At 36.6% G+C, this 22967-nt stretch overlaps 1 protein-coding gene across 14 annotated transcripts in view; it reads right to left on the bottom strand.

Moving 5' to 3' along the window:
- The window catches only part of baz2bb (bromodomain adjacent to zinc finger domain, 2Bb), a 90701-nt gene that overhangs the window by 33569 nt on the left and 34165 nt on the right, over positions 1-22967 (bottom strand). For 7 of the 14 annotated variants that reach the window (XM_084122369.1, XM_084122370.1, XM_084122360.1 and 4 more), the window contains 6 exons: positions 12336-12422; positions 9926-10114; positions 7648-7797; positions 5558-5715; positions 5028-5243; positions 2852-3214 (listed from right to left, as the gene is read on the bottom strand). In XM_084122369.1, the coding sequence (XP_083978495.1) occupies positions 2852-3214; positions 5028-5243; positions 5558-5715; positions 7648-7797; positions 9926-10114; positions 12336-12420 (1161 nt within the window). In that variant the 5' untranslated portion in view covers positions 12421-12422. Of the gene's footprint in view, positions 1-2851; positions 3215-5027; positions 5244-5557; positions 5716-7647; positions 7798-9925; positions 10115-12335; positions 12423-22967 lie in introns of those variants that run through there. The other 7 variants (XM_084122372.1, XM_084122368.1, XM_084122373.1 and 4 more) reach the window with 5 other exon arrangements.

Raw genomic sequence — 22967 nt, 5'->3', positions numbered from 1 at the left:
AAAGCTGCATTTATTTGATCAAAATACTGTAACGGTAATATTAAAAAATGCTGTAACAGAAAAAGCAACACCATCTGACCAAAAAGTATACAAGAATTTAGAACATTCAATAAATCAGAATCAGTTCTGGGATATGTGGAATAATCTGAGCACAACAAAACCACAAGACCTACCAATACAAGAAATTTGAAAACGTATATAAAGAAATCCCATCAAAACAACTCAATGACGATTATAATCCGATCAAACAAAATCTACTAACTTATGAAGAGACAGTTAAAAAAATCAAAATCCACTTGACTTCCCAAATTACACATGAAGAATTGACAAAAAAACTCAAAAGCCAAAAAGGTAAGTTAAATTTAAGTCAAATTACTCAACATTATACTTAGTTCAGGCTGTTTTCCTGACATCTGGAGCCAAGGATTTATTACGCCAATTCATAAGAGTGGAAATAAATTGGACCCTAATAATTTCAGAGGCATTTTTGTGAGCAGTAATCTCGGGGAGTTTTTAAACAATAGATTTGAAAGCTTCCTTAACGAACACAATGTCCTGAGCGAGAGTCAGATTCAATAAACACGTAAGAAAGAAAAATATTTGCATGCTTTGTCGATAACAAAAAAGCATTTGATTTCTATTTGGCACAACGGATTATATTACAAACTTTTACAAAGTGGTGTAGCGGGTAAAGTTTATGACGTTATAAAAATCAATGTATTCGAACAACCAATGTGCAATATGAATTGGCAACAAACATACAGAATTCTTCACCCAGAAAAGAGTTAATGTTAATTATTTCGTCCGTTGAATGATTACAGTATTGGTTAAAAATCTTATACTCATTGAACTCAAAGTGATTAAAATTAGCTCAAGTGTTTAGTTCAAATGAATGTTACATTGTGTAATAACACATTTTCATGTGGTTTATAAAAAAAAAACTGTCCTACTGTAATGTTAGTTTATGGGGACGAAGTTTAAAATATAACCCATTCATATGCATTAAGGATGTATAAAGAATTGAAAGCATAAAGTGTGTGTGTGTGTGTGTCTTTCTTTCTTTCTTTCTTACTAATCTTTGATAGTGTAATTCAGCCCATTGCGCTGTATGGAAGTGAGTGTAGATCAGAGCTACACTAGATGGGACAGACATCCAACAGCCCTACACAGAATTCTGCAAAATTATTCTAAAACTACAAAGGAAAACACCCAATAATGCATGTAGGGCAGAACTGGGCCGATTCCCATTGATTGTTAAAGGAGAACTCTGGTCAATTTTAACATTGAGCTCATTTTTTTGTAAATTTGGAGTGCTGTCAATACAGAGAACAACGACAAAAATCGGTGTTGCCTACACCGTGTTATCCTCTTTTTAAAATTTGCACCCTGTTGACTTCAATGGGGCAAGTTTTAAACCTGCTTTTAGCCTCTTAACATCCTTGATGTGTCATTACAAGTGCACAGCCAATGTGAGCGATTCCTTCAGAGTGAACACGGTGAACCTGTAAAACTTGCCCCATTGAAGTCAACAGGTTGAAATTTACCAAAAAATGAGCTCAATGTTAAAATTGACCGGAGTTCTCCTTTAATATGCAAAAAAGATCCCTCAAATTCTGGATGCATCTAAAAATCAAGTCCCACAGAATCGCTACATTTTAAAGCACTACAAACCCAAGAACTGAACCCTGAAAAGAGTCTCCTCAGTCAGCTGGTTCTGAGACTCACTAACCGGACTAACTCTACTAACACTAACCAGTCTCAGACCAGCACTGCTTCTCACACTAACATCAAAATAAACCAAATTATCAAACAGTCTAAAAATACATATCTGGAACATTGGGATCAGGAAACTAAAACACAAAGTAAATTAGAATTCTACTGAAATTAAATTATGAATTGGAAGAATATCTCCAGAGTGTGAGAGACACAAAGCAGAGACAGATCCTGAGCAAGTACAGGCTGTGTCTGTGTGTGTGTGTGTGTGTGTGTGTGTGTGTGTGTGTGTGTGTGTGTGTGTATGTGATCCTGAGCAAGTACAGGCTGTGTATGTATGTGAGAGAGTGTGAGTGTGTGTGTGTGATCCTGAGCAAGTACAGGCTGAGTGAACACAGCCTAGCCATCGAGACCGGCAGACACAGAAAGAGTTGGTTACCCCGAGAGCAAAGGGTGTGTGTGTGTGTGTGTCAGAGAGAGACCGGCAGACACAGAAAGAGCTTGTTACCCCAAGAGCAAAGGGTGTGTGTGTGTGTGTGTGTGTGTGTGTGTGTGTGTGTGTGTGTGTGTGTGTGTGAGAGAGAGACCGGCAGACACAGAAAGAGCTGGTTACTGCAATTAATTTAATTTGTACATTTAAATTTAAGTTATGTTATAATATTTTATTATTTTTATGTCTTTATAATTATTCTATGTATTCCAAGCTTTGGCAATATGTATTATGTACAGTCATGCCAATAAAGCAATTTTTATTAAAAATATTTGTATATTAATGTATGTTAGTGTAATTTATTCCTGTGATGCAAAGCTGAATTTTCAGCATCATTACTCCAGTCTTCAGTGTCACATGATCCTTCAGAAATCATTCCAATATGATGATTTGATGCTCAAATAACATTTCTGATTTTTATCAATGTTGAAAATAGTTGTGCTGCTTAATGATACAATTGTTTTCTTTGATGAATAGAAATTTCAAAAGAACAGCATTTATTTGAAATAGAAACTTTTTAAATTATTATTATAAATGCCTTTACTGTCCCTTCTGATCAATTTAATACATCTTTGCTGAAAAAAAAGTTCTTTCAACTTTCAATAATAAAAGGAAAAGATTCTTGTGTTTTGATAAAGTGAGCGTTACCTGTTTGAGTTTGCTGCTGTTGTTGATGGTCAGCAGGGTCTGGTCGAGGTAATTCCTGCACGTCTTCAGACTGGATTTCGAGGAGATCGGTGTGGGAGAAAAAGCCTGAGACAGAGGCTTCGGCGATGGGGTGAGGGAAGGGGGTTTTGGAGAGGATGAGTGCGAGGCGGTTTTCGGGAAGGACAGAGGCAGGTCTTTATGGGACGGTGCGTCCCGGTCTCTGCGCCGCTGTGTGACTAACGCAAGAGGTTTTGCGTTCTCTGCTAGACCTCCAGTCTGGATGACACTGGTTTGTTTGCTGGGCTCCTCCGCGGGCCTGGAGGCCTGGATGTGTGATGGCGACTGGGACGAGAGTGAAATAACCTATAAATAAGTTATTAACTTCATATTTTGCAATAACATTTTTTATAATAATATTTCTTATTAAAGGTGCTCTAAGCGATGTCACGCGTTTTTTAGGCCGAAACATTTTTTGTCACATACAGCAAACATCTCCTCACTATCCGCTAGATGCCTGTCCCCTGAACACACTGCAGTCTCTGTAGACACCACAGGCTCCACAAACGGCAACAAAAACAAACTGGCCCAGCCTGGACCAGCCAATCACCGACAAGAATGATTTGGGGGTGGGGGGTGGGGGGTTAGTGCACATGAAGGGGGGTGTGAGGGGAGTGGAGGAGAGAGAAGCATGAAGAGGGAAGTTAGCTAGAGGAGAGATGTCCTAGACAACGACAACAACTAATGTTAAAATTTTATATTCTTTAGTATGTTGATATGGCCGACACACGACCAAAGAGATGACGTTCCGATGAACAAATAACAAAGAAGAGGGAAAAGGAGAAGGAACACGCGGAGTCCCGAATTTACATCGGAAAAGCGTTCAAAAGGTGGCGATAACTCCACCGGCAGAAGGGCTTCCGATCCGACATTCAGGTGGCTCTGTTTTTGCTGGACAGGAGGGTAAATCCAGTTTGGTTTTTCTAAATGGTTCAGCACGGAAGGGAGGGGGAGGGGACGGGATGAGGAGGAGGGAGGGTCGAGCTAGCCTCCATTTTGTTTGACAATATTTCGAACGTCAACAAGAAGTGACGTCACCCAACATCGCTTAGAGCACCTTAAATGTCTACTAAATCAAAGGCTATCTTCAGAATAGCATACTACCAGTTTTTTATGATATAAAAGGCCTAAATTGTATAAATGGTTTAAAACGTGAACCTAAATACAAAGATGACAATTTTTTGAAATTGATGAATAAATAGATGAAATTTCTATGTATCTGTAATTTGTTGGTAACACTTTACAATAAGCTCCCATTAGTTAACATTAACTAACAATGAGCAAAGCAGTATGCAGTTAAAGTATTTATCTTAGTTCATGTTAGTTAATACAAATAATGCTGTTCATTGTTAGTTCATGTTTTCTCAGATGCATTAAATAATATGAGCAATTATGAGCAATTTAATAATGTATTAGTAAATGTTGAAATTAACAACTAATAGTGATGCACAATATATCGGCCACCATATCGTTATCGGCCGATATATGATATTTTTTTATGTTATCGTTATCGGCCGAATAAGAAAATTTGTCAAATATATTAAAGCCGATAAATAATGGATTATTTCCTTCAGCTGAGACACTTCAGATGGTTTTGAATTGCTTAAAATATGATTGGAATCACTTCAAAAAAGGAAAATACAGTTAATGCACAGAGCAAGTCTGTCATATCGGCTACATAATTATAATGACAACATCATTATAATTGTATGTTTGGGACATGGATTTTAATGGTAAGACTTTTGTTTTTGTAATCAGGCTCTTAAAAATTATGAAAAAATTTGGATTTAGATTTATCGGCCAATATATCGGTTATCGGCTTTCAAATATAAAGAATTATCGGTTATCGGTATCAGCCAAAATGTTCATATCGGTGCATCTCTAACAACTAAGATGAATAAATGTTTTAGAAGTATTTTAGTTGTTAACTAATGTTAACAAACAGAACTTTATTGTAAAGTGTTACACATTTTTTATTTCAGTTTTAATTAATTCATTACAATACTTCAACTTAACCTATTTTATTTCACTTATATCCATTTCAATTAATTACTTTTTTTTTTAAACAGTTTAAGCTTTAGATAAAATTAACAACACTGTTTTTCACTGACACACATACCTTTCGGATACCTTTCGGATCTTTTCCGCACTTTTCCGAGTCCACACTATCATCACTCTGATCATCATCATCATCATCATCATCATCATCATCGTCATCGTCATCATCCAAGTCGTCTGAGTCAGAGCTGCTAAGAGCATCGCTTGAGCTGTCAGAGCTGGATGCTGATTGGCTGTCGCTGTTGATGGAGTCATCTGGCACTTTGCTATGAACCTTCTGTCAGGAAGAGCAATGTCAGTCGACAGCACCAGCCAAACACAAACAAGTCCTTTCTGTCACCCTTCCAGTTGACATGACAAACTAAAAATAGTCCCAAAAAAGGTGGATGATATTTTTTTGACAAGAAGTGTCAACGGCAGTGAGTGGTTTCACAGCATACTGATATAAATACTGCATATATCAGGACAATATTAACAGTTTATCTACTAACACAAGTCAACTTATGTACTGAATGAAACATTTGAGTTCCACTAGAAAATACAACATGACATGATGGTGTAAATAATGATCAAATGTCATGTAATCATTACCTGGTCCTTTGTTTTGAGCCTAGTTTTCTCTTCTAGCTGGTTCAGTGCTGGTTTTGGGCTGGTTTTCAGGCTTTTGGTCTGAACTGGAGGTTTGAGGGCTGGAGAGGGTGTGGAGGCCAAGGTCGAGTTTGTTCTTCCATTGACGGAGCCATTCAGCCCTGATATCATGTATGAAACAAACAAATCTTCAGTTACAGTGTGACTGTACAGTAAACTAGATTAAACTGAAAATATTTTTTGGTTATATACCAAATACCGAGCTCATGTCATCTAACAACAGTGAATGCGAGATGCCTGTGAAATCAGTGAGGATTATTTTCAGTAGAGGTGTAAATAGATAGATAATATATGATAGATAAATGTGTTTATTAACATGTCACAGTCACAGGGTATATGTTAAATACTCTAAACATCAGCAGACTGTTTCAGTCCTGAGGCTAGACAGAGATTCACAGTAAATACTTGAACGTAGACACATGTCATATCCTGCAGATGAGGATTAGTGTGGAGGAAAACTAATCTTGTTTACCACAGTTACCCACTTATTAAAAAGGAAAAACATGATTAAAAAGGTGCTGTAAAAGTTGTATGCTTTTTGCACATCAAATAAAGCAAACAATCCAGAAATGAATTTATGTCCAGGAGACAATTAAATAGAAAGCAAAAAAAAAACTGAAGTGAATACAAACAATTCAGCAACATGACAAGACAGGCATATGGCATCTCACATCAGAACATGAGCATGCCAGCAGACTTGACTTCATATATTTTATTAGAGGTAAAATAAACAGTAAATTCATGTAAATATAGAAGGGTTAATTCCTAAGGATATTTAGAATTTCTGCTACTGTGAATTTTAGAAGGATAAACGCAATTCTTCCTTCGTATTTGGAGAAAATTGTCATTATTAAAGGGCAGGATATTTATATTAGGGGTGCACATAACTGGTGCACATGCGTGGTGAAAATAAACGATTATGCAGCAGAAAACGTGGAGGGAAGCGCTTTTGAGTTCCAACATTTTTGGGGACAGGGACACGTTTACTTACTGGAGTCTGATTATTCTCCATCTCTGGTAAGATCATGATGATAAGTGTGTTCATTAATTATTAGGGGTGCGACGGATCGCAGTTGATCCGTGATCCGTATGGGCCAGGCCCCACGGTTCGGCACGCATGTGATTCGAGGATTAACTGCAAAGTTTAACCATCATAGAGGGAAAGTTTATCATTTGGATGTGTTTTGTCTTGCCAATTTAAACAATTTTAAACCACAACTTGCACGATGTTATCTGTGTGCACAGCCTCAGAGAGAGAGAGAGAGAGAGAGAGAGAGAGAGAGAGAGAGAGAGAGAGAGAGAGAGAGAGAGAGAGAGAGAGAGAGAGAGAGAGAGAGAGAGAGAGAGAGAGAGAGAGAGAGAGAGAGAGAGAGAGAGAGAGAGAGAGAGAGAGAGAGAGAGAGAGAGAGAGAGAGAGAGAGAGAGAGAGAGAGTTTGATTTCTCTTTCGCGTTTACTTGCGCTTGAACGGACACACACACACACACACAATTATAGGATTGTAAGATAAGAGTGAGTACCAGCAGTATCTCCAGGTGCTCCCTTGAGAACCAGACCAAAAAAGTTATGTGCACTCCTGTTTATATTGCCTATATTATGGATCGGTAACCGTGATTTTGCCAAATAAGACATGTTCCTGGATCAACATATTTTGTTGATCCTGGAATAACATTCCTGTCCCATTTAGTGCTTACCCTATCCCTATCCCTACGCCTAAACCTAACCCTACCCATAACTTTTTCCTAAAATCAGAGGGATATGATAGGTGAATAACACTGATGTAGAAGCACCTCACCCTGGGTCTAAGCCTAAACTTGACATAAACTGTAAACTTGTCCCTCAAATCTGATTGGTTGATTGGAAAGTTGTTCCAGGATCAACAAAGATGTTGATCCAGGAACATGTGGTACTTGGTGAAATCACGTTCACCATTATGGATCAGCCTTCATGATTGGAGCACAATGATGCCATCAAGGTATATATATGATGGCAATTAATACATTTAATACAATTTATGAGGGGTAGTTAATACACCTTTGGCAGGAGTGCGTCGGGGAGTGTGAGACTGGAGGAGGGTTTGCTCATGGTTCAGCGACGAAGTGCTGAATAATGCCGGCAGACCCAGAAGATGAGGAAAAAAGGCCGCTGCCCCTTGACCCTGAGCGTCTACAGAACGCCACCAATCTGAGGAGACACAGAGGAGCACATACAATTTAACATTTCATAGGATGTGTGTGAGACTCTCTCCTTAAACTGCATAAAGGCTTAAATAGCCTTCTTTTTTCTGAAACTTTCAGGCAAAAATTTGTCGCCAGCATTCAAAGATTCTCATTTTATTTGCATCGTGTTAAAGCCAAAAAGTGCTGTTTCTGTATATTGTCTTCATTCTCAATATCAATAACACGGCACCCCACCTTTGCTTGAAGTGTCCATAAAACAGCACAAAAATAGCTTTAATTTATCCTCACGTGTGCCATAACCACAAACAAACTAGCTCATAAATCCTCAGTGAGCAAACAAATCTATACAAACAGCTGCTGACTTCATTCAGGAGTGATGCTAAATGATTCAGAGATACAGAAAATCCATCTTGTGATTACAGGCCTCTGTTGTGTGTTTTCATTCAGTCTAAACATACTGAAGATGGTGAATCTAAAAGCAGACATCACATGATATTTTCTCCAAAAGTGGTTACATGGTTCTTGTAAACATGCACTTTATGACAAATAGTACAGCATGTCCTACACAACAATTAGCATCATATTAAATATAAGTAACACCCTTAAAAGCATCACTTTAGATCTATTTTAAAGGTTCAGTTTTTAATAAAGAGATCGGTTTAATCCCGATCTCTTTTACAGCAACAGTCCTGCTCATCTGCTCCTGCTAAGAAAGAAATACTGCGTGTCGTGAAGCGTTTAAAGTCTGTGAGGGGCTGAAAGCGCTTCAGGAGGTTAAAGCAAAGCTCTGACCCGAAGCATTCAGGCTTTCATAAATGTCATGGCCTCAGTGTGGACCGCAGGACTGATGGAAAGCACTATAAAGGTGATGCATATTGCCCATGTGCTCACAAAAACATGTGCAGTTCACATAACATTTGTAAAAAATTACATTGTGACATTATTTTTAAGCATTTTCCACATTTTTTAAAGCAACATATTTACATATTAACATTTAAACTTAGAAATATTTATACTTCATGGTAGTATTTGTTGTGTTGCTTGTGGCCACTTTATTAGGTAGACCTTGCTAGTACCGGGCTGGACCCCCTTTAGCCTTCAGAACTGCATTAATTCTTTGGCATAGATTCAACAAGGCACTGGAAACATTCCTCAGAGATTTTGGTCAATATGGACATGATCGCATCACACAGTTGCTGCAGATTTGTCAGCTGAACATCCATGATGTGAATCTCCTGTTCCTCAACATCCCAAAGCTGCTCTACTGGACTGAGATCTGGAGACTGTGGAGGCCGTCTGAGTTTAGTGAACTCACTGTCATGTTCAAGAAACCAGTTTGAGATGATTTGCCCAAAACTAATTTCCCTTAAAGGGACACAAAGTATTATGTTATTATGTTATGATTTGAGCTTTGTGACATGGTGTTATCCTACTGGAAGAAGCCATCAGAAGAACACTGTGATCATAAAGGGATGGACATAGTCAGCAACAATACTCGATGCTCAATTGGTACTAAGAGGCCCAAAGTGTGCCAAGAAAATATATACCACACCACTACACCAGCAGCAGCCTGAACTTCTGATACAAGGCAGGATGGATCCATGCTTTCATGTTGTTTACGCCAAATTCTGACCCGACCATCTGAATGTCGCAGCAGAAATCGACACTCGTCAGACCAGGCAACGTTTTTCCAGTCTTCTATTGTCCAGTTTTGGTGAGCCTGTGTGAATTGAAGCCTCAGTTTCCAGTTCTTCTGCTGCTGTAGTCACTCTGCTTCAAGGTTTGATGTGTTGTTCGTTCAGAGATGCTCTTCTTGTTCTAACAAGTGCTTATTTGAGTTCTTGTTGCCTTTCTGTCAGCTTTAACCAGTCTGCTCATTCTCCTCTGACCTCCGGCATTAACAAGGCATTTTCTCCCACAGAACTCACTAGATATTTTCTCTTTTTCAGATCATTCTCTGTAAACCCTAGAGATGGTCATGAGTGAAAATCCCAGTAGATCAGCAGGCGAATCATTGTCTTTAAGGAAGAAGATCCCATTGGTGTTTGAATTGTGATCTTTTAACGATTAATCGTGAAGCTCTAACAGACACATACTAGCATCATTTCACCTGAAGCTAATGACCAACATACCTGGCAAAGCGCCGAGCTGAGAGTGGGCAGCCAAAGCGGCCGACATTCCCAGAGTTCCCAGACCTCCGAAATCAGATCGGACAGGAGAAGAGGAGTGCAGACTGAAGGCTGGGTGATTGATCATGGGAAAGGCACCGGAAACTGAAGAAATTCCCAAGCCCTGATTGCCAACCATTCGGAATAAATGACCTGAGGAGAGAAATCATAAAATACCTCATGCATGTGTAACAGTCGGATACATAAAGCCTGTCAGAGAAAGACTATTCACAGTAATTTCTGTAGATTTAAAAGAACATGATGTTATTTAAAAAAAATATAACAGAGAAAATTTTTTTTTTTATTGTTTTCACTAAAAATAATAATAAGTACTAAAAACCTGTCAGATATCTCATGTCACTGTTTTTCAGTAATGCACATTACTTCTATAAATAGCATACATAAATTAAAAGCCCTTCATACATTTACTAAACCAATGAATTCCCTTTTTCTTCGTAGCTTAGATGGGCAGAAGGCTTTCATTTTTCCTGAAGTCATTTACGGCTAAACTCCTGAGGGATTCGCAGAGAATAGAGAGCGACCACAAAAGCTGGACACAGGAAAAATTCCCTTCAAGAGACACAAAAAAGGGCCTCGTCCCCCGAGCTGCTGTGATGGCCGCTTACATGCAAAAAAAAGCACATCTTTGCTTTGAATCTCATTCTAATGAGCTGCATATTTAACGTCAGCTCCTTTGAGGCCCGGCCTGTCGATACAGGAAGAGGCGGTGAAAATAAATGGCTGGAAAAAACGTCTGAAAGGCTGATTCCCTCCCCACTTCCCCCCCTCATCTCCACTGCAAGAGGCAAAGACATCTGCAAACAACCTTTAAATATTAATGCACTCCAAGCAGTGGAATAATCAAAACTGACCCGCAAAGTGGCAAGTTTAATTTTTTTTACATTTTTTTTTTTTTTAAGTGCAACCCCAAGTATGTGCAAGTATTTGCTTTCCCACAAATCATCTTTCACAAAAATCACAGGAATAATTCAGCCAAAATTAAACATTTAGTCATAATTGACCCACATGTTGTTCAAGTTTTTTTCATATCCTCAGATTCAATATAGTACACAATTTTAAAGGTTATAAATATGATTAGCTCAAGTGTAGCATTTGTTATTTTGTTGGGCTCATGAGATTTTTCTGTCAATTTATATAACCATATATATATATATATATCATAAATTATGCCAGGAAGACTCAATTATTCAATATGCAAATGTGGTTGGCAACTTTTGTCAATGGAGATTTTTACATTTTCTCTGAATTTTTTTTCCAAGACTGGCAAAATCTGAACAGAGTGATTTTTGTCAAGCAGTTCAGGATGAATTTTTCTTTGTGATTGAGTGAAATTGATCATTATCAATATATCAGCTCTAATACACACACACACAGAACTCATTACTTTGGTCAAAACAGGAGTATGATTGTTTTTGTGTGTAAAAAAAAAAGAAGAAAAAAAAAGAGAGATTCAGATACATAATTCATCAGTGAGGAAGAAACCTCTAGTAATTACATGGTGGAAAAATGCAAGATTCTCTCTTGGCATTTCTTATGAGAGAGAACAAAGAGTAGACGTAAAAAAAAAAAAAAAGCATCACAAATCGCAATTTATAAATTTGCATATTATTCTTGTGGTCAGGGTAATCTGACATCCACCCCGCATATAATGTGTTTAGGAAAAGGACACAATCTCTCTGATGAATCTCTCAGATCGCACAGGCTAAACGAGAGCAAGAGGTCATCAGTCCGTTTAGTTGTTCGTGTTCGTTTATAAAGCAGAACTTTATGTTTTCCTTCCAACTGTCAGTGCGTGAGACGCCTGAACTCAACATTTACAAAGCGTCATACTGATGCTCTGTTAATAAGCTGTGTGTGTGTGTGTGTGTGTCCGCTGAGTGCACTGATAAGAGAGCTTGTCATCTTGATCATACCGGAATACTGTTTTGCTAGAACTCAGGGCTTGCTCTTATTTGTCTTTTTTTCTTGTCTTGTGTTAATTTTTTCGCGAATTCAATTAAAATTTTCTGGGATTCTGTTTAACTGGTTAAATAAAATTCTGATAAATCAAAAAGCATGTATAATTAATTTATTAAAAGTTTAACAAAAAAAATATTTTTATGGTCTTATGATATCCGTTTTATTTTTTTCCTACATTTAATTTTCCCCAGGTTCCATGTAAATTAAATAAATTAAAGTAAATTAAAGTTATTTAACAAAAATGGCAGATAAAAGATGTTTTGCAATGTCATACTTAATTTGAGCCAATGCCAACGTAATATCCAATCCAATTGTTACCATATTTGACTGAAAATATGAGCTTGTTGATCAGCTCGAGGCTTTCTGTCATTGATAAACCTGAGTGTTGTCTTACCGCTCTTGCTGTGTGTTGTTGCCGGCGAGTCTTCTGGGTTTGCCGCAGCTCTTATAGAGGTCTGGCTGGAGGTCTCCATATCCATATCTGAACAAACAACATGAGGAACAATCAATAATCAATGCACACACACACACACACACACACCAGAATCACACAAACATCATCCGTTTAGCCTAATCTATCAATAATCATGCAAACGGCCATCAGTGAGAAAACACTTCCCATGCTTGAGCTCCTGTGGCATAATGTCTAAATGAAGCAACAGCCTTGTATGAACGTGTCAGACAAGCGCATCTATCATTCATATCTTGTGTTCTGGCATCACTGCTCAGTAGCGTGTGTCTCTGGTGATGGACAATGAGACACACTGATGCTGGAAGAAAACAGCAGCATCACAGACCATCAGCTGCAATCACACTCACACAACACATTTATCGTTTATATGCGTGGGTGAATCTCACAAAACCTGTCAAGGACATGTCCCGATCATATTTTACTATAGAACTAGATTTATAAATATTTAATGCATGAGAAAATATTTGAGGCTGAGGCTATCTTTAAGATTTTTTTTTTTCATGAAAATTTTCATGACAATTAATAAAATTAAGTATTATTATAAAGCCAAAAAACTAAGATATATGATTTAAATTTTAAAATATTTATACATTGTATTGATTTTTGTTTTACAGTTTTTTACATTTATTCATATTTTAAAAAATATATAAAATAAATAAATAAATAAATAAATAAATAAATAAATAAATAAATAAATAATAAAAATAATAATAATAATAATAATAATAATAATAATAATAATAATAATATTATATATATATATATATATATATATATATATATATATATATATATATATAAAATAGTTGTATTGAAAATAAATGAATACTAAATTTAAATATACTTCCTAAATAAGAAAATATTTTTAAGACGATTAAGATTCAATCAATCAATAAGTATTACTGAAATGCCAAAAAACTAAGATATACGATTTAAAGGTGCCTTATGTAAAAATTGAGGTAAAAATATCCAAAAAATGAGCTACATGCATCAAAAGAATGAGAAGAAATAAGGGCGATGATGTCATTAAAAAAATGTCAAGTTATAGTGCTGCAGAGATATCAACATAGACAGTAAAAGAAATGGACACAGCGACCCCATTGGAACTCAATTGAGACAAGTGAAGCCCATTTTCAGCGATTTCTTAGCACTTCCTTTCCTGACGCGCAGACTCAAACCGAGCAAAGCGTTACACGGACCACGTGAGCAACCCGTCTGTCTTCTAGTAGCTGTGCCAAGAGAAATCTGAATATTACCCTTCCGAATCTTGCAGAGACGGAGAGTGTGAGTAGGAGCTGTCCATAAGCTTGGAGCAGGAGAAACTTTTGCTAGGTATTCTGATTAATTATATTGTCATTTTGCCTCCACGTCCCCCCGATTGCCCGCGAGCTTCTCCTCCCGTCTATACGGTAATCTCTCTAGTGTGCGACAGAGAGTCGCGTGGTTATGACGCAATCGTTAGCCTACTTTTACAAAAACTGCTTCTACGGGTCCATAACATAAGCTACAAGGTAATGGAGCATTTTATACATTGTCGTGTATCTTTAGAAATAAATAATGGACAAATGGAGTCTTTAAACGCCTCAGATGTAAAGTTATTCGCTGTCAAAGTGACGCCAAAATGAATGGGAGTCAATGGGATGCTAACGCAAGTGAAGTTCTGCTACAAGATGTCGGCACCCGGCTGACTTCAACTTCCGGTCGACTTCCTTCCCGCCTGGATATCAACCTCAATTAGCATTAGCATTAATAGCCACGGCCCGACAGGTGTCGTAATACCAGTTTCGGCCATGGGAGGCGGTATGCCGGCAACATAACCACCAGCCAAACATGCAATACACGAATAACTCGCACGGCTTGTGGGCGTACTTGAACCTGATGTCAATCGTGTGGAAAGTAGCCTACAGCCCACTACTACATTCAAATAAAATATGATAAAAAAGGAACAGAACCAGAGTAAACATTGGCACTGCTTTCCATCGCTGGAGACAACTAATGGACATGAAAAAAATGAGGTTTGACTTCGAACTTGCAACATTTCGTTTGGATTGGTAAGTAAGATGCTGTTAGTATTTCGTTAGAAGTTTGTTTTATATGTTTGTGTAGATTTTCGGGAAGTTATAACATAGAAATGTATCGAAGGCTGTTCGATAAACGTATATAACGTTCATAAATACAGTATTGTAATATAGTACACATAGCACAATCTCTATTGCTCTTTTTTTCTTGCCAACTACGTGACCTATATTATGTATATTAAATGGCTTTCCTGAGGTAAATCTGACATAATTGTTCTCCAGCTGTGTTATTGACCTCTTCACGATGATAAAAAACACTGATTGGTCGATATTATGTATGAGGAATACATTTTGGTAAGTTGTAGCCTAACGTTACTGTATCTTTCAGTGTTCGTGATTTTTTTACTATTAGCTAGTAGAGTGTCTCACGGTTAATGCGTGAGAGTTGGAAGCTCTGGTTACGTTGGCGCTAGCTTGGTCAACATCAGCGAATGCTGTCTGTCAAATTAATGTAATTCAAACTAACAATAAAAATGTAATATGAACAAAACGAATATGAACATATTCACTGGTAAAGGTGAAGGGGAGTAGCTTGAAGATATTCATACTCTAGAGTAGACCAACTCACTTTCTGGAGGTATACTGCCCCCATCTGGTATGGAATGTGGAGTATGAATTTATTTATTTTTACATAAGGCACCTTTAAATATTAAAATATTTTTTTTACATCATTACTGTTTCTGTTTTACAGTTTTAAATGTATACATAATTAAATTATATATAAAATAAATGCATAAATAGATTTAAACTGAAATAATACCACTGATTTTTCTTCAGTGCTATGGCCATCTAAACACTTTTTTATCATAGCAAAGCTTCTTTAATCTTGAGAACAAGAGAGATTAAAAAAAGAAAGACATGAACACACACACACACACACACTCTAACTGTATAATTCTTGTAGCAGTGCAGAGAGATGCTTCTCCTACAGAATGCAAATGTCAGCATCATTATCGCTTAGGGTGAATCTGCATTACAGCGAATCACACCGACTGACAAGCAAAAATAATTTGTGATTTTTTATGGCCTGCATATGAAAAGCGATACCAGGCTGAGGGCGGTGCTGACACGCACAAATAAAACGGACTCCATCTAAATGACCTGATGAAATTTGCATGCATATTTAAAACCAGTCTTGTTTTCCATAATGGTTTGTTTTCCTTTTTCCTCTGTAAAATATTAAACGTGATTCTAATCCTTCCTTTAGATGATAACTGAATTTAAACCCTGCAAAAAAAAATATATATATATGTACAATACAATACAATACAAGACAAAGCCAGAGATAGATACACATTTTCTACCGACATTTAAATTTTTAATTGCCTACTTATTTATACTTATTATCAAATATACCATGTGTGTGTTCAGCAGAAACCTGTTACAATTACTCAGTTTTTATATATTATGCATATTACATTTTTATTATTGTAGTCTAACAATGAGTTATTAGTTAAAATAAAAAATAAATATTGGTTATAATGTCATAACAGTGGATTTTTTAGTAATAATAATGAGATTAGACAATAGGATGGCTTCACTGGAAATGAACAATGCTGTCCTGTCCGTTTAAAATTGATGACAGCTTTAATGCGCACAAACTGCTGAATTAATTTGACATGGAGTGCAACAGATATTGACACACAGTTGATGTAGCACACACTGCTAGTGAAGAAAAGAACATAATAGAGTCAAAGTGATGGAAGAGAAAACAGCCAGGGCAAATCGAAGGCTCGAGTGACCACATGGGCAGACTGTGACCGTCAGATGCTTGTTTGTTAACGAGACCGATTTCTCTTTAGTAAGATGATGTGAAAATGTTGTGCAGCTCAAAATGTCACTGCTCACTGAAATGTCACACAAAATGTCCATCTTTCACCACAAAACCTTAAGAAAGGAATTCTATTTTGCTTGATGAAAATTAAGCCTGTTTAAATTTTTTAAATATTTATTTGAATTGTGAAATTATTTCCATGACAATTATGCTATGCATGTATAATTTAAACTATACATTTTTATGAAACATTAAATGCATAATGTAAACAAACAATTCTTTTTTATTTTTTTACTATTACAGTAATGAGAATCTAATGAGAATATTTTTTCAGGTAAAATGCCACCTGGATATGTTTTTAAATATTATCTTTCAGTTAGTTAGTATAAATTAGTGTTGCACCCCTGTTTGCTCATTGTCTATATTGTAGCAGATGGCTGATGGCAACAGTGATAATTGCATTAATGTGGACTCTGCTCTTCCCTCTTCAACACACACACACACACACACACACACACACACACAGTATTTACTGCAGGGTCTTGATGTTCAAGTCCAATTTGTTGACTATATCAGATTTTTTTGATGACCAGCTTACATCATCTTTTAAAGGTGAGCAATATCTGCTTTTACACTATACACTAGGAGAAACAAACCCAGTGTAGACGTACCGACCCGGAAAAGCTTGGACCGAAAAGGAAGTAAAAACAGTGCGATTTGCAATGGACAAAGACAAAATGATAATACAAGCTTTTGCTTTCTGCACCATCTTTAAAAGGTCAGCAAAACATTGGGTTGGGCCTTCGTCCTCCATTGCGCCATTGAAAAGAGTCATGTGATCGTGGTTGGTGTCCATGTGAGTTGACATCATTCAACGGCGTCGATTTTTCAATGACGTACGAGTCCGACTCGCCTTGACAGGGGAAATGCACGTATCCAATTCATATTAGATTCATTTCCACATATGAATGAGGCCAGGACTTGACACTAAGGGTGTTTTGTTTTATTTTCCGAAACAGGGACATCATTTGTTACAATGTTGCATTTTCTTCTTAGTTTGGTTCGCTATCACATGGAAAAATTTTTAAAGCGTACCAAAATATGTTTACACAAGTCGACTGCGAGTACAACTGGCCTCTTATTGGTCAGAGTTTCCTCTGCATCATCCATCAACATGATTGACAAGTTCGCTCCATGAGCTTATTGTGGCTTCATTGGTGACTGTCGAGACACACGCAAACACTATAAGAATGTACTGTAGCCGTCATTCCCATTGTTAAATTAATTATATCCACCTTGTTCCTGACGACCTTACTGTGTTTTGAATTATGGGAAGCACTTCCGGTTTGGGAAACTTCCATTAAAAAAAACCGAAATGAATCATTTCAAATCATAAGATTGCCCTACAAATAAAGCTGGTCCGTCAGTTTGACTGGATGAGCTGTCAGTTTTCCTTCATGATTTATTGAAGAATAACATGAGAATAACGTAACACTTGGTATTTTAACGTGACATGTTATAACAAGAATATCTATGGCAAGAGCTCTTTTCAGTCGCTGCTTTCTTTTCATGATTATTTTCTTTTTTCCTTTTGCATTCCGCTGTAATAAGGACAACATGTACTGCACATTTGTGGTCTGTTCTCCCATTTAATTTACGATATATTCCATTAATAATTCACTGGATTGCACAAAGAATCTCGTTATTCTCCTCAAATCCTCACGTCTCCTTCCAGTTTGTTTTCACAAGTAAATACAATTTATTATCTGTCAAAATGACTGAAATCACTTTGAAATAGTATCATGCAATGCTGAAGTAAATAAAAAAAATGTTTTATTTAGGCAACGTACATAATACAGATTACCACAGTGATATTTAACCGTCCGATTTAACTTTGGAAAGATTCACGCTTTTGGGGTTATTCATGGTCTGTTGAAAGTACCTTGTTGATGCTTTTACACTTTTAAATGTCCTTTTAATGTTCAATGGTTGAAGGATGAGTAGAATAATGTAATGTCATTGTACACAGTTTAAAAATATATATTATTGCATCCATACAGCTAGTCTTTCACTGATTGTTTACAGCTTAACGGAAGTTACACCCATAATTCACGCAAAGTGTCATGGGGCGTAGGAATAATGTGGATAGTACTTTCGTATTAATAATGCAGCATATTCAAACGCGCTCTCTCTGGATCTCTCATCACTGTCTAGAGGTTTACTGTGTCAAGACACACGCAAACACTATACGAATGTTATAATGCAGCTAGAGCAGGAATCAAGGCTTCATCGGGACAGCACTCTCACACAGAGAAGCGCAATTATACTTTTGGTTTTCAACTGTGATAACTAATGTGCTCACTCTCAGAATCAGACACTACTGCTTTTTATATAGCACTTTTCCCGTTATGAATTAACACCATTTGGTTCATTGCTCCGTTGGGTCGGATTGCTTTCACACCTCATGCGAACCTTCCCAGAGTTTGTTTGCAATCAGGCCGAGAACACCTCGTTCAGGCGATTGTTATGGTGCGGATCCGAGCGCGATTGCCACTCCTACTAACCATTTGTCAGGTTGAATGTTATTTACAGTACCAGTCAAAAGTTTGGAAACACTACTATTTTTAATGCTTTTGAAAGAAGTCTCTTATGCTCATCAAGCCTGCAGTTAAAAACAAAACAAAAACAAAACAAAAACAGTAATATTATGAAATATTATTACAATTTAAAATAATGGTTCTCTTTTTTAATATACTTTAAAATGTAATTTATTTTTGTGATGCAAAGCTGAATTTTCATCAGCAAGTACTCCAGTCTTTGGTGTCTTATGATCCTTCAGAAATCATTCTAACATGATGATTTATGATCAATGTTGGAAACAGTTGTGCTGCTTAATATTTTTTTATAACCTGAGATACTTTTTTCAGGATTATTTGATGAATAAAAAGTTAAAAAGAACTGTATTTATTTAGAATAGAAATCTTTTGTAACAATATACACTACCGTTCAAAAGTTTGGGAACAATAACTATTTTTTATTTAAGAAATTAGTACTTTAATTCAACAAGAATGCGTTAATTTGATAAAAGGTGATGGTAACGATTTATATTGTTAGAAATGTTTTTATTTTGAATAAATGCTGTTTTTATGAATAAATGCTGTTAACGTTTTACTCATCAATGAATCCTGAAAAAAGTATTCCAAAAAAATATATTAAACAGCACAACTGTTTCCATCATTGATAATAACTGAGTATCAAATCATCATATTAGAATGATTTCTGAAGGATCATAAGACACCAAAGACTGGAGTACTTGCTGATGAAAATTCAGCTTTGCATCACAAAAATAAATTACATTTTAAAGTATATTAAAAAAGAGAACCATTATTTTAAATTGTAATAATATTTCATAATATTACTGTTTTTTTTGTTTTTTTTTGTTTTTAACTGCAGGCTTGATGAGCATAAGAGACTTCTTTCAAAAACATTAAAAATAGTAGTGTTTCCAAACTTTTGACTGGTACTGTATATACATTTTCAATTGAAACAATAAACTAAGTGCAATGTAGTATTGTCAAAAATATAGATTTTGATCGATACTGATATATGTGAAACGCATCTAATACTCATTTTGCGCAAATACATGATACCAGCTGTGCTTTCTCGCTCCCTCATGATCTCTCCGACAGCGAGTGACACACAAACCCGCCTCCCTTTACTCATTCGTTTCATTTGCTCCAGATGACTATTGTTGGTGTTACAGGGCTTGAATTTCGTCTTGGGATTGCGTGTATTGCACATAATTTGACTCATTCCCCCAGATTTCCCAAAGTGATCCCTCACACCCAAAGTGTGCCCACATAAAGTACCTCTCAGTACTAAATTGAGTTATTTTTCCATGCTTATTGCGCTTAAACAGTCAAATACACACAAAATAATGTTCAAATGCCAGTCTTGGCGAGTATTCACGTAAACATTGTTAGTTATGAAAGTAAACAGTTGAGAAAGAAAATGCATAGGCTTATAGGCTACTTAATCTCCTTCTTTCCGTTAGAGACATCTGAATGTGAGATTATGGAAACGAGATCTAAATTTTGCGGACCCCTCAGGTCGGGAAATAAAGTGGGTGAACACAGAGTGTATTTTAAGCGGTTGCTGAATAGAACCTTGTGGGAGCGGGACGGAAAAAAAACAGTCCCGCGCAGACCTTCTTAAACCTTTAGGTGTGTATGTGTGTGTCCCGAATAAATAATAATAATAAAAAAAGGAATAAAGTTCAAAAGTCGGACTGTAAGCGAATGAGGCATGATTGCTATTCACACCTTTATTAAAATGGCTGTAATCTGTTACCACAATAGTACTTGATCTGTTTAAAATGATTTCCTTGATATATCATGCCTAAGGTGTTAAATTCAAAATTCAGTAATTAATTTGTTCTATTTTTGATCTGAGCACAATCAGAAAATCAGAAAACCCGTCGTTATTCGTTTTTTTAATTTTAGTTCAGGAAATAAATAATGGAAAAACAAGTCGTTTTTCATCTTTTTATTTTTGGTTTTAATTTGGAAAAAAAAAAACGATTGAACGAATGATCCACGGACGGTGACGGACCCATCATATTCCGCGATTATAGGCCTACAGTATATAAGAGTATTTGTATCCATAGGCCTACTCTGTGTAGCTGGCCCGCCATCTACTGGCTAAAAAAAAATATTGGCCCGCGGCCAAAGTTACTTGCCGACCCCTGATATAATGGATCTGTGCGTCAGGTCTTAAAGTGACAGCAGCCTAATACACCTGATGCCAAATCATGAGATCATATTAAAAATATCTGCGTGTCTAGTATCTAGTGAAAATGCTGAGAGGCTAGTAACTTTGGAAAACCACTAGTCACAGCGGCTGGATAGCAAAAAAGTTAATGTCAAGCCCTGAATGAGGCATGAAACCAATCTGAAAATATCAGAATCCAATCCAGTGTTTTTTTCCTGCTCACATGGGAGAAAAAAAGAAAAGAAAAAAAAATCGGAATTGAGTCACTTGAACCATGTAAATGTAAATGCAGCCATAAAGACATTTATATGAACTGTATAACAGCATGACCTCGCTCAACATCAGAGCTCCATCTCTGCCCACAGCCCTTCATAAAACCACCCAGAGGCTTCTCACTTCTCTCGCTCTCCACAGCGTTTTTTCCAATGTGGGGAATGAAAATGAACAACACAAAGCAAAGCAAATGGAATAAACATTAACTACATTAAGTGCACTCAACTTTAATGGCGTTATGTTTGGTAGAAAGTCATGATAATAATAATGACTACTTAGAAGTGTATATTTAGCTGCAAAATATTAATCAAATATTCACAATATATTTGCTATAATGTAATTTTCATGTATTAAAATGTTTTAACTATCTGCAAGTAAGTGTTAGATATCGCAGAACAATTATAAAACAATATTTGACTGTATTTTAATACTCAAATTGACTGGAATGATGGTTCCTGTAACATTTAAAGCATTTTATAAAACATTAACACCATGATATACATTAAAAGGATGAAAAAGATGATTTTTAGCTATATTGCCCTGCCGTAATTGTGAGTTTATCATCAGTTCCTAAGAAACACCATCTTTCTGTGAGCATTACGCACTTAAATCAAACCGGCATCATCACAAATTCTGACCACACAGGATCAGACAACCTGAACCTGTAAAGAGACACAACAGCAAACAAGTTAAAAGACAGTTTTCTCCACATCTCTCAACAGGATCAAAGAAAAACTCATCCGCGTCTCTGGCTGGCCGGGTCACACAGGGAGATGAGAGGAGACACAATAAAGAAGAAGTCAGAGGAGGAGTGACTCTGACATCTGGGCTGAAAGAGAGGGTTTGGCCGTGCTCTTTAAGCTCAGACTTCTCAGACACACACTGCAGGCTTTTTACATCAAGCCTGAGGAAAACAAGATCTTTGAAGGAAACTCTATCGCCGGTCAAACTCAAGAGCGCACACGCAATGCATTGTCCAATCATTCGCATCTGAGTACTTGCAATTATTTCTGGCCTAAAACACACAAACAGGCCAAGGATGTGGGGGTTGGGGGGTGGGGGGTGATGTCTTATTCAAAAATGGTTTCATTTATGAAACAAAAAAGAAAAGAAAAGGATAAGGCCAACTGACCCATCTGTGACGCGAGCGCTGAGGTTTCATTACATTAAGCTCCTCCAAACTTCAGAATACAGCACTTCAGTCTCTCTTCAATATTAGCTCTCTGCTCTAAAGTGGTATTGCTCTTCAGTCTGAAAGCCCTGACACTGCACAGTTTGTTTCCTTTCACCCAATTTATTATCGGCCACATTTCACAAAAAGCAGGAAATTTAAGGGAACTCTGAGAACACACTCCTAATATTGGAGTAAGGCCATGCTCTGCTGTGCTGCGCTGAAAATCAACTTTAGTTGAAGGATGAATGTCAGAAGGTCATAAAATCAAAAAAATATCCAGGTCACATTTCACCTCAAAATAAAAAAATATATATATAAAAAAATAAAATAAAAAAAAAAAATAAATAAATAAATAAAAAGGTTAGTTAGCTCCAAAAGTTCACATTGAAATTTTCCGATTTAAAATGTAATTTACACCAGGAAATAAAATGACATAAAAAAGAAAATAAATAAACATGATAAGCAATATTCAATATATAATAATA

The sequence above is a fragment of the Abramis brama genome, assembly GCF_963993115.1.
Source record: "Abramis brama genome assembly, chromosome: 8".
Taxonomy (NCBI): Eukaryota; Metazoa; Chordata; class Actinopteri; order Cypriniformes; family Leuciscidae; genus Abramis; species Abramis brama.
This window is presented reverse-complemented; position numbering and strand designations above follow the sequence as displayed.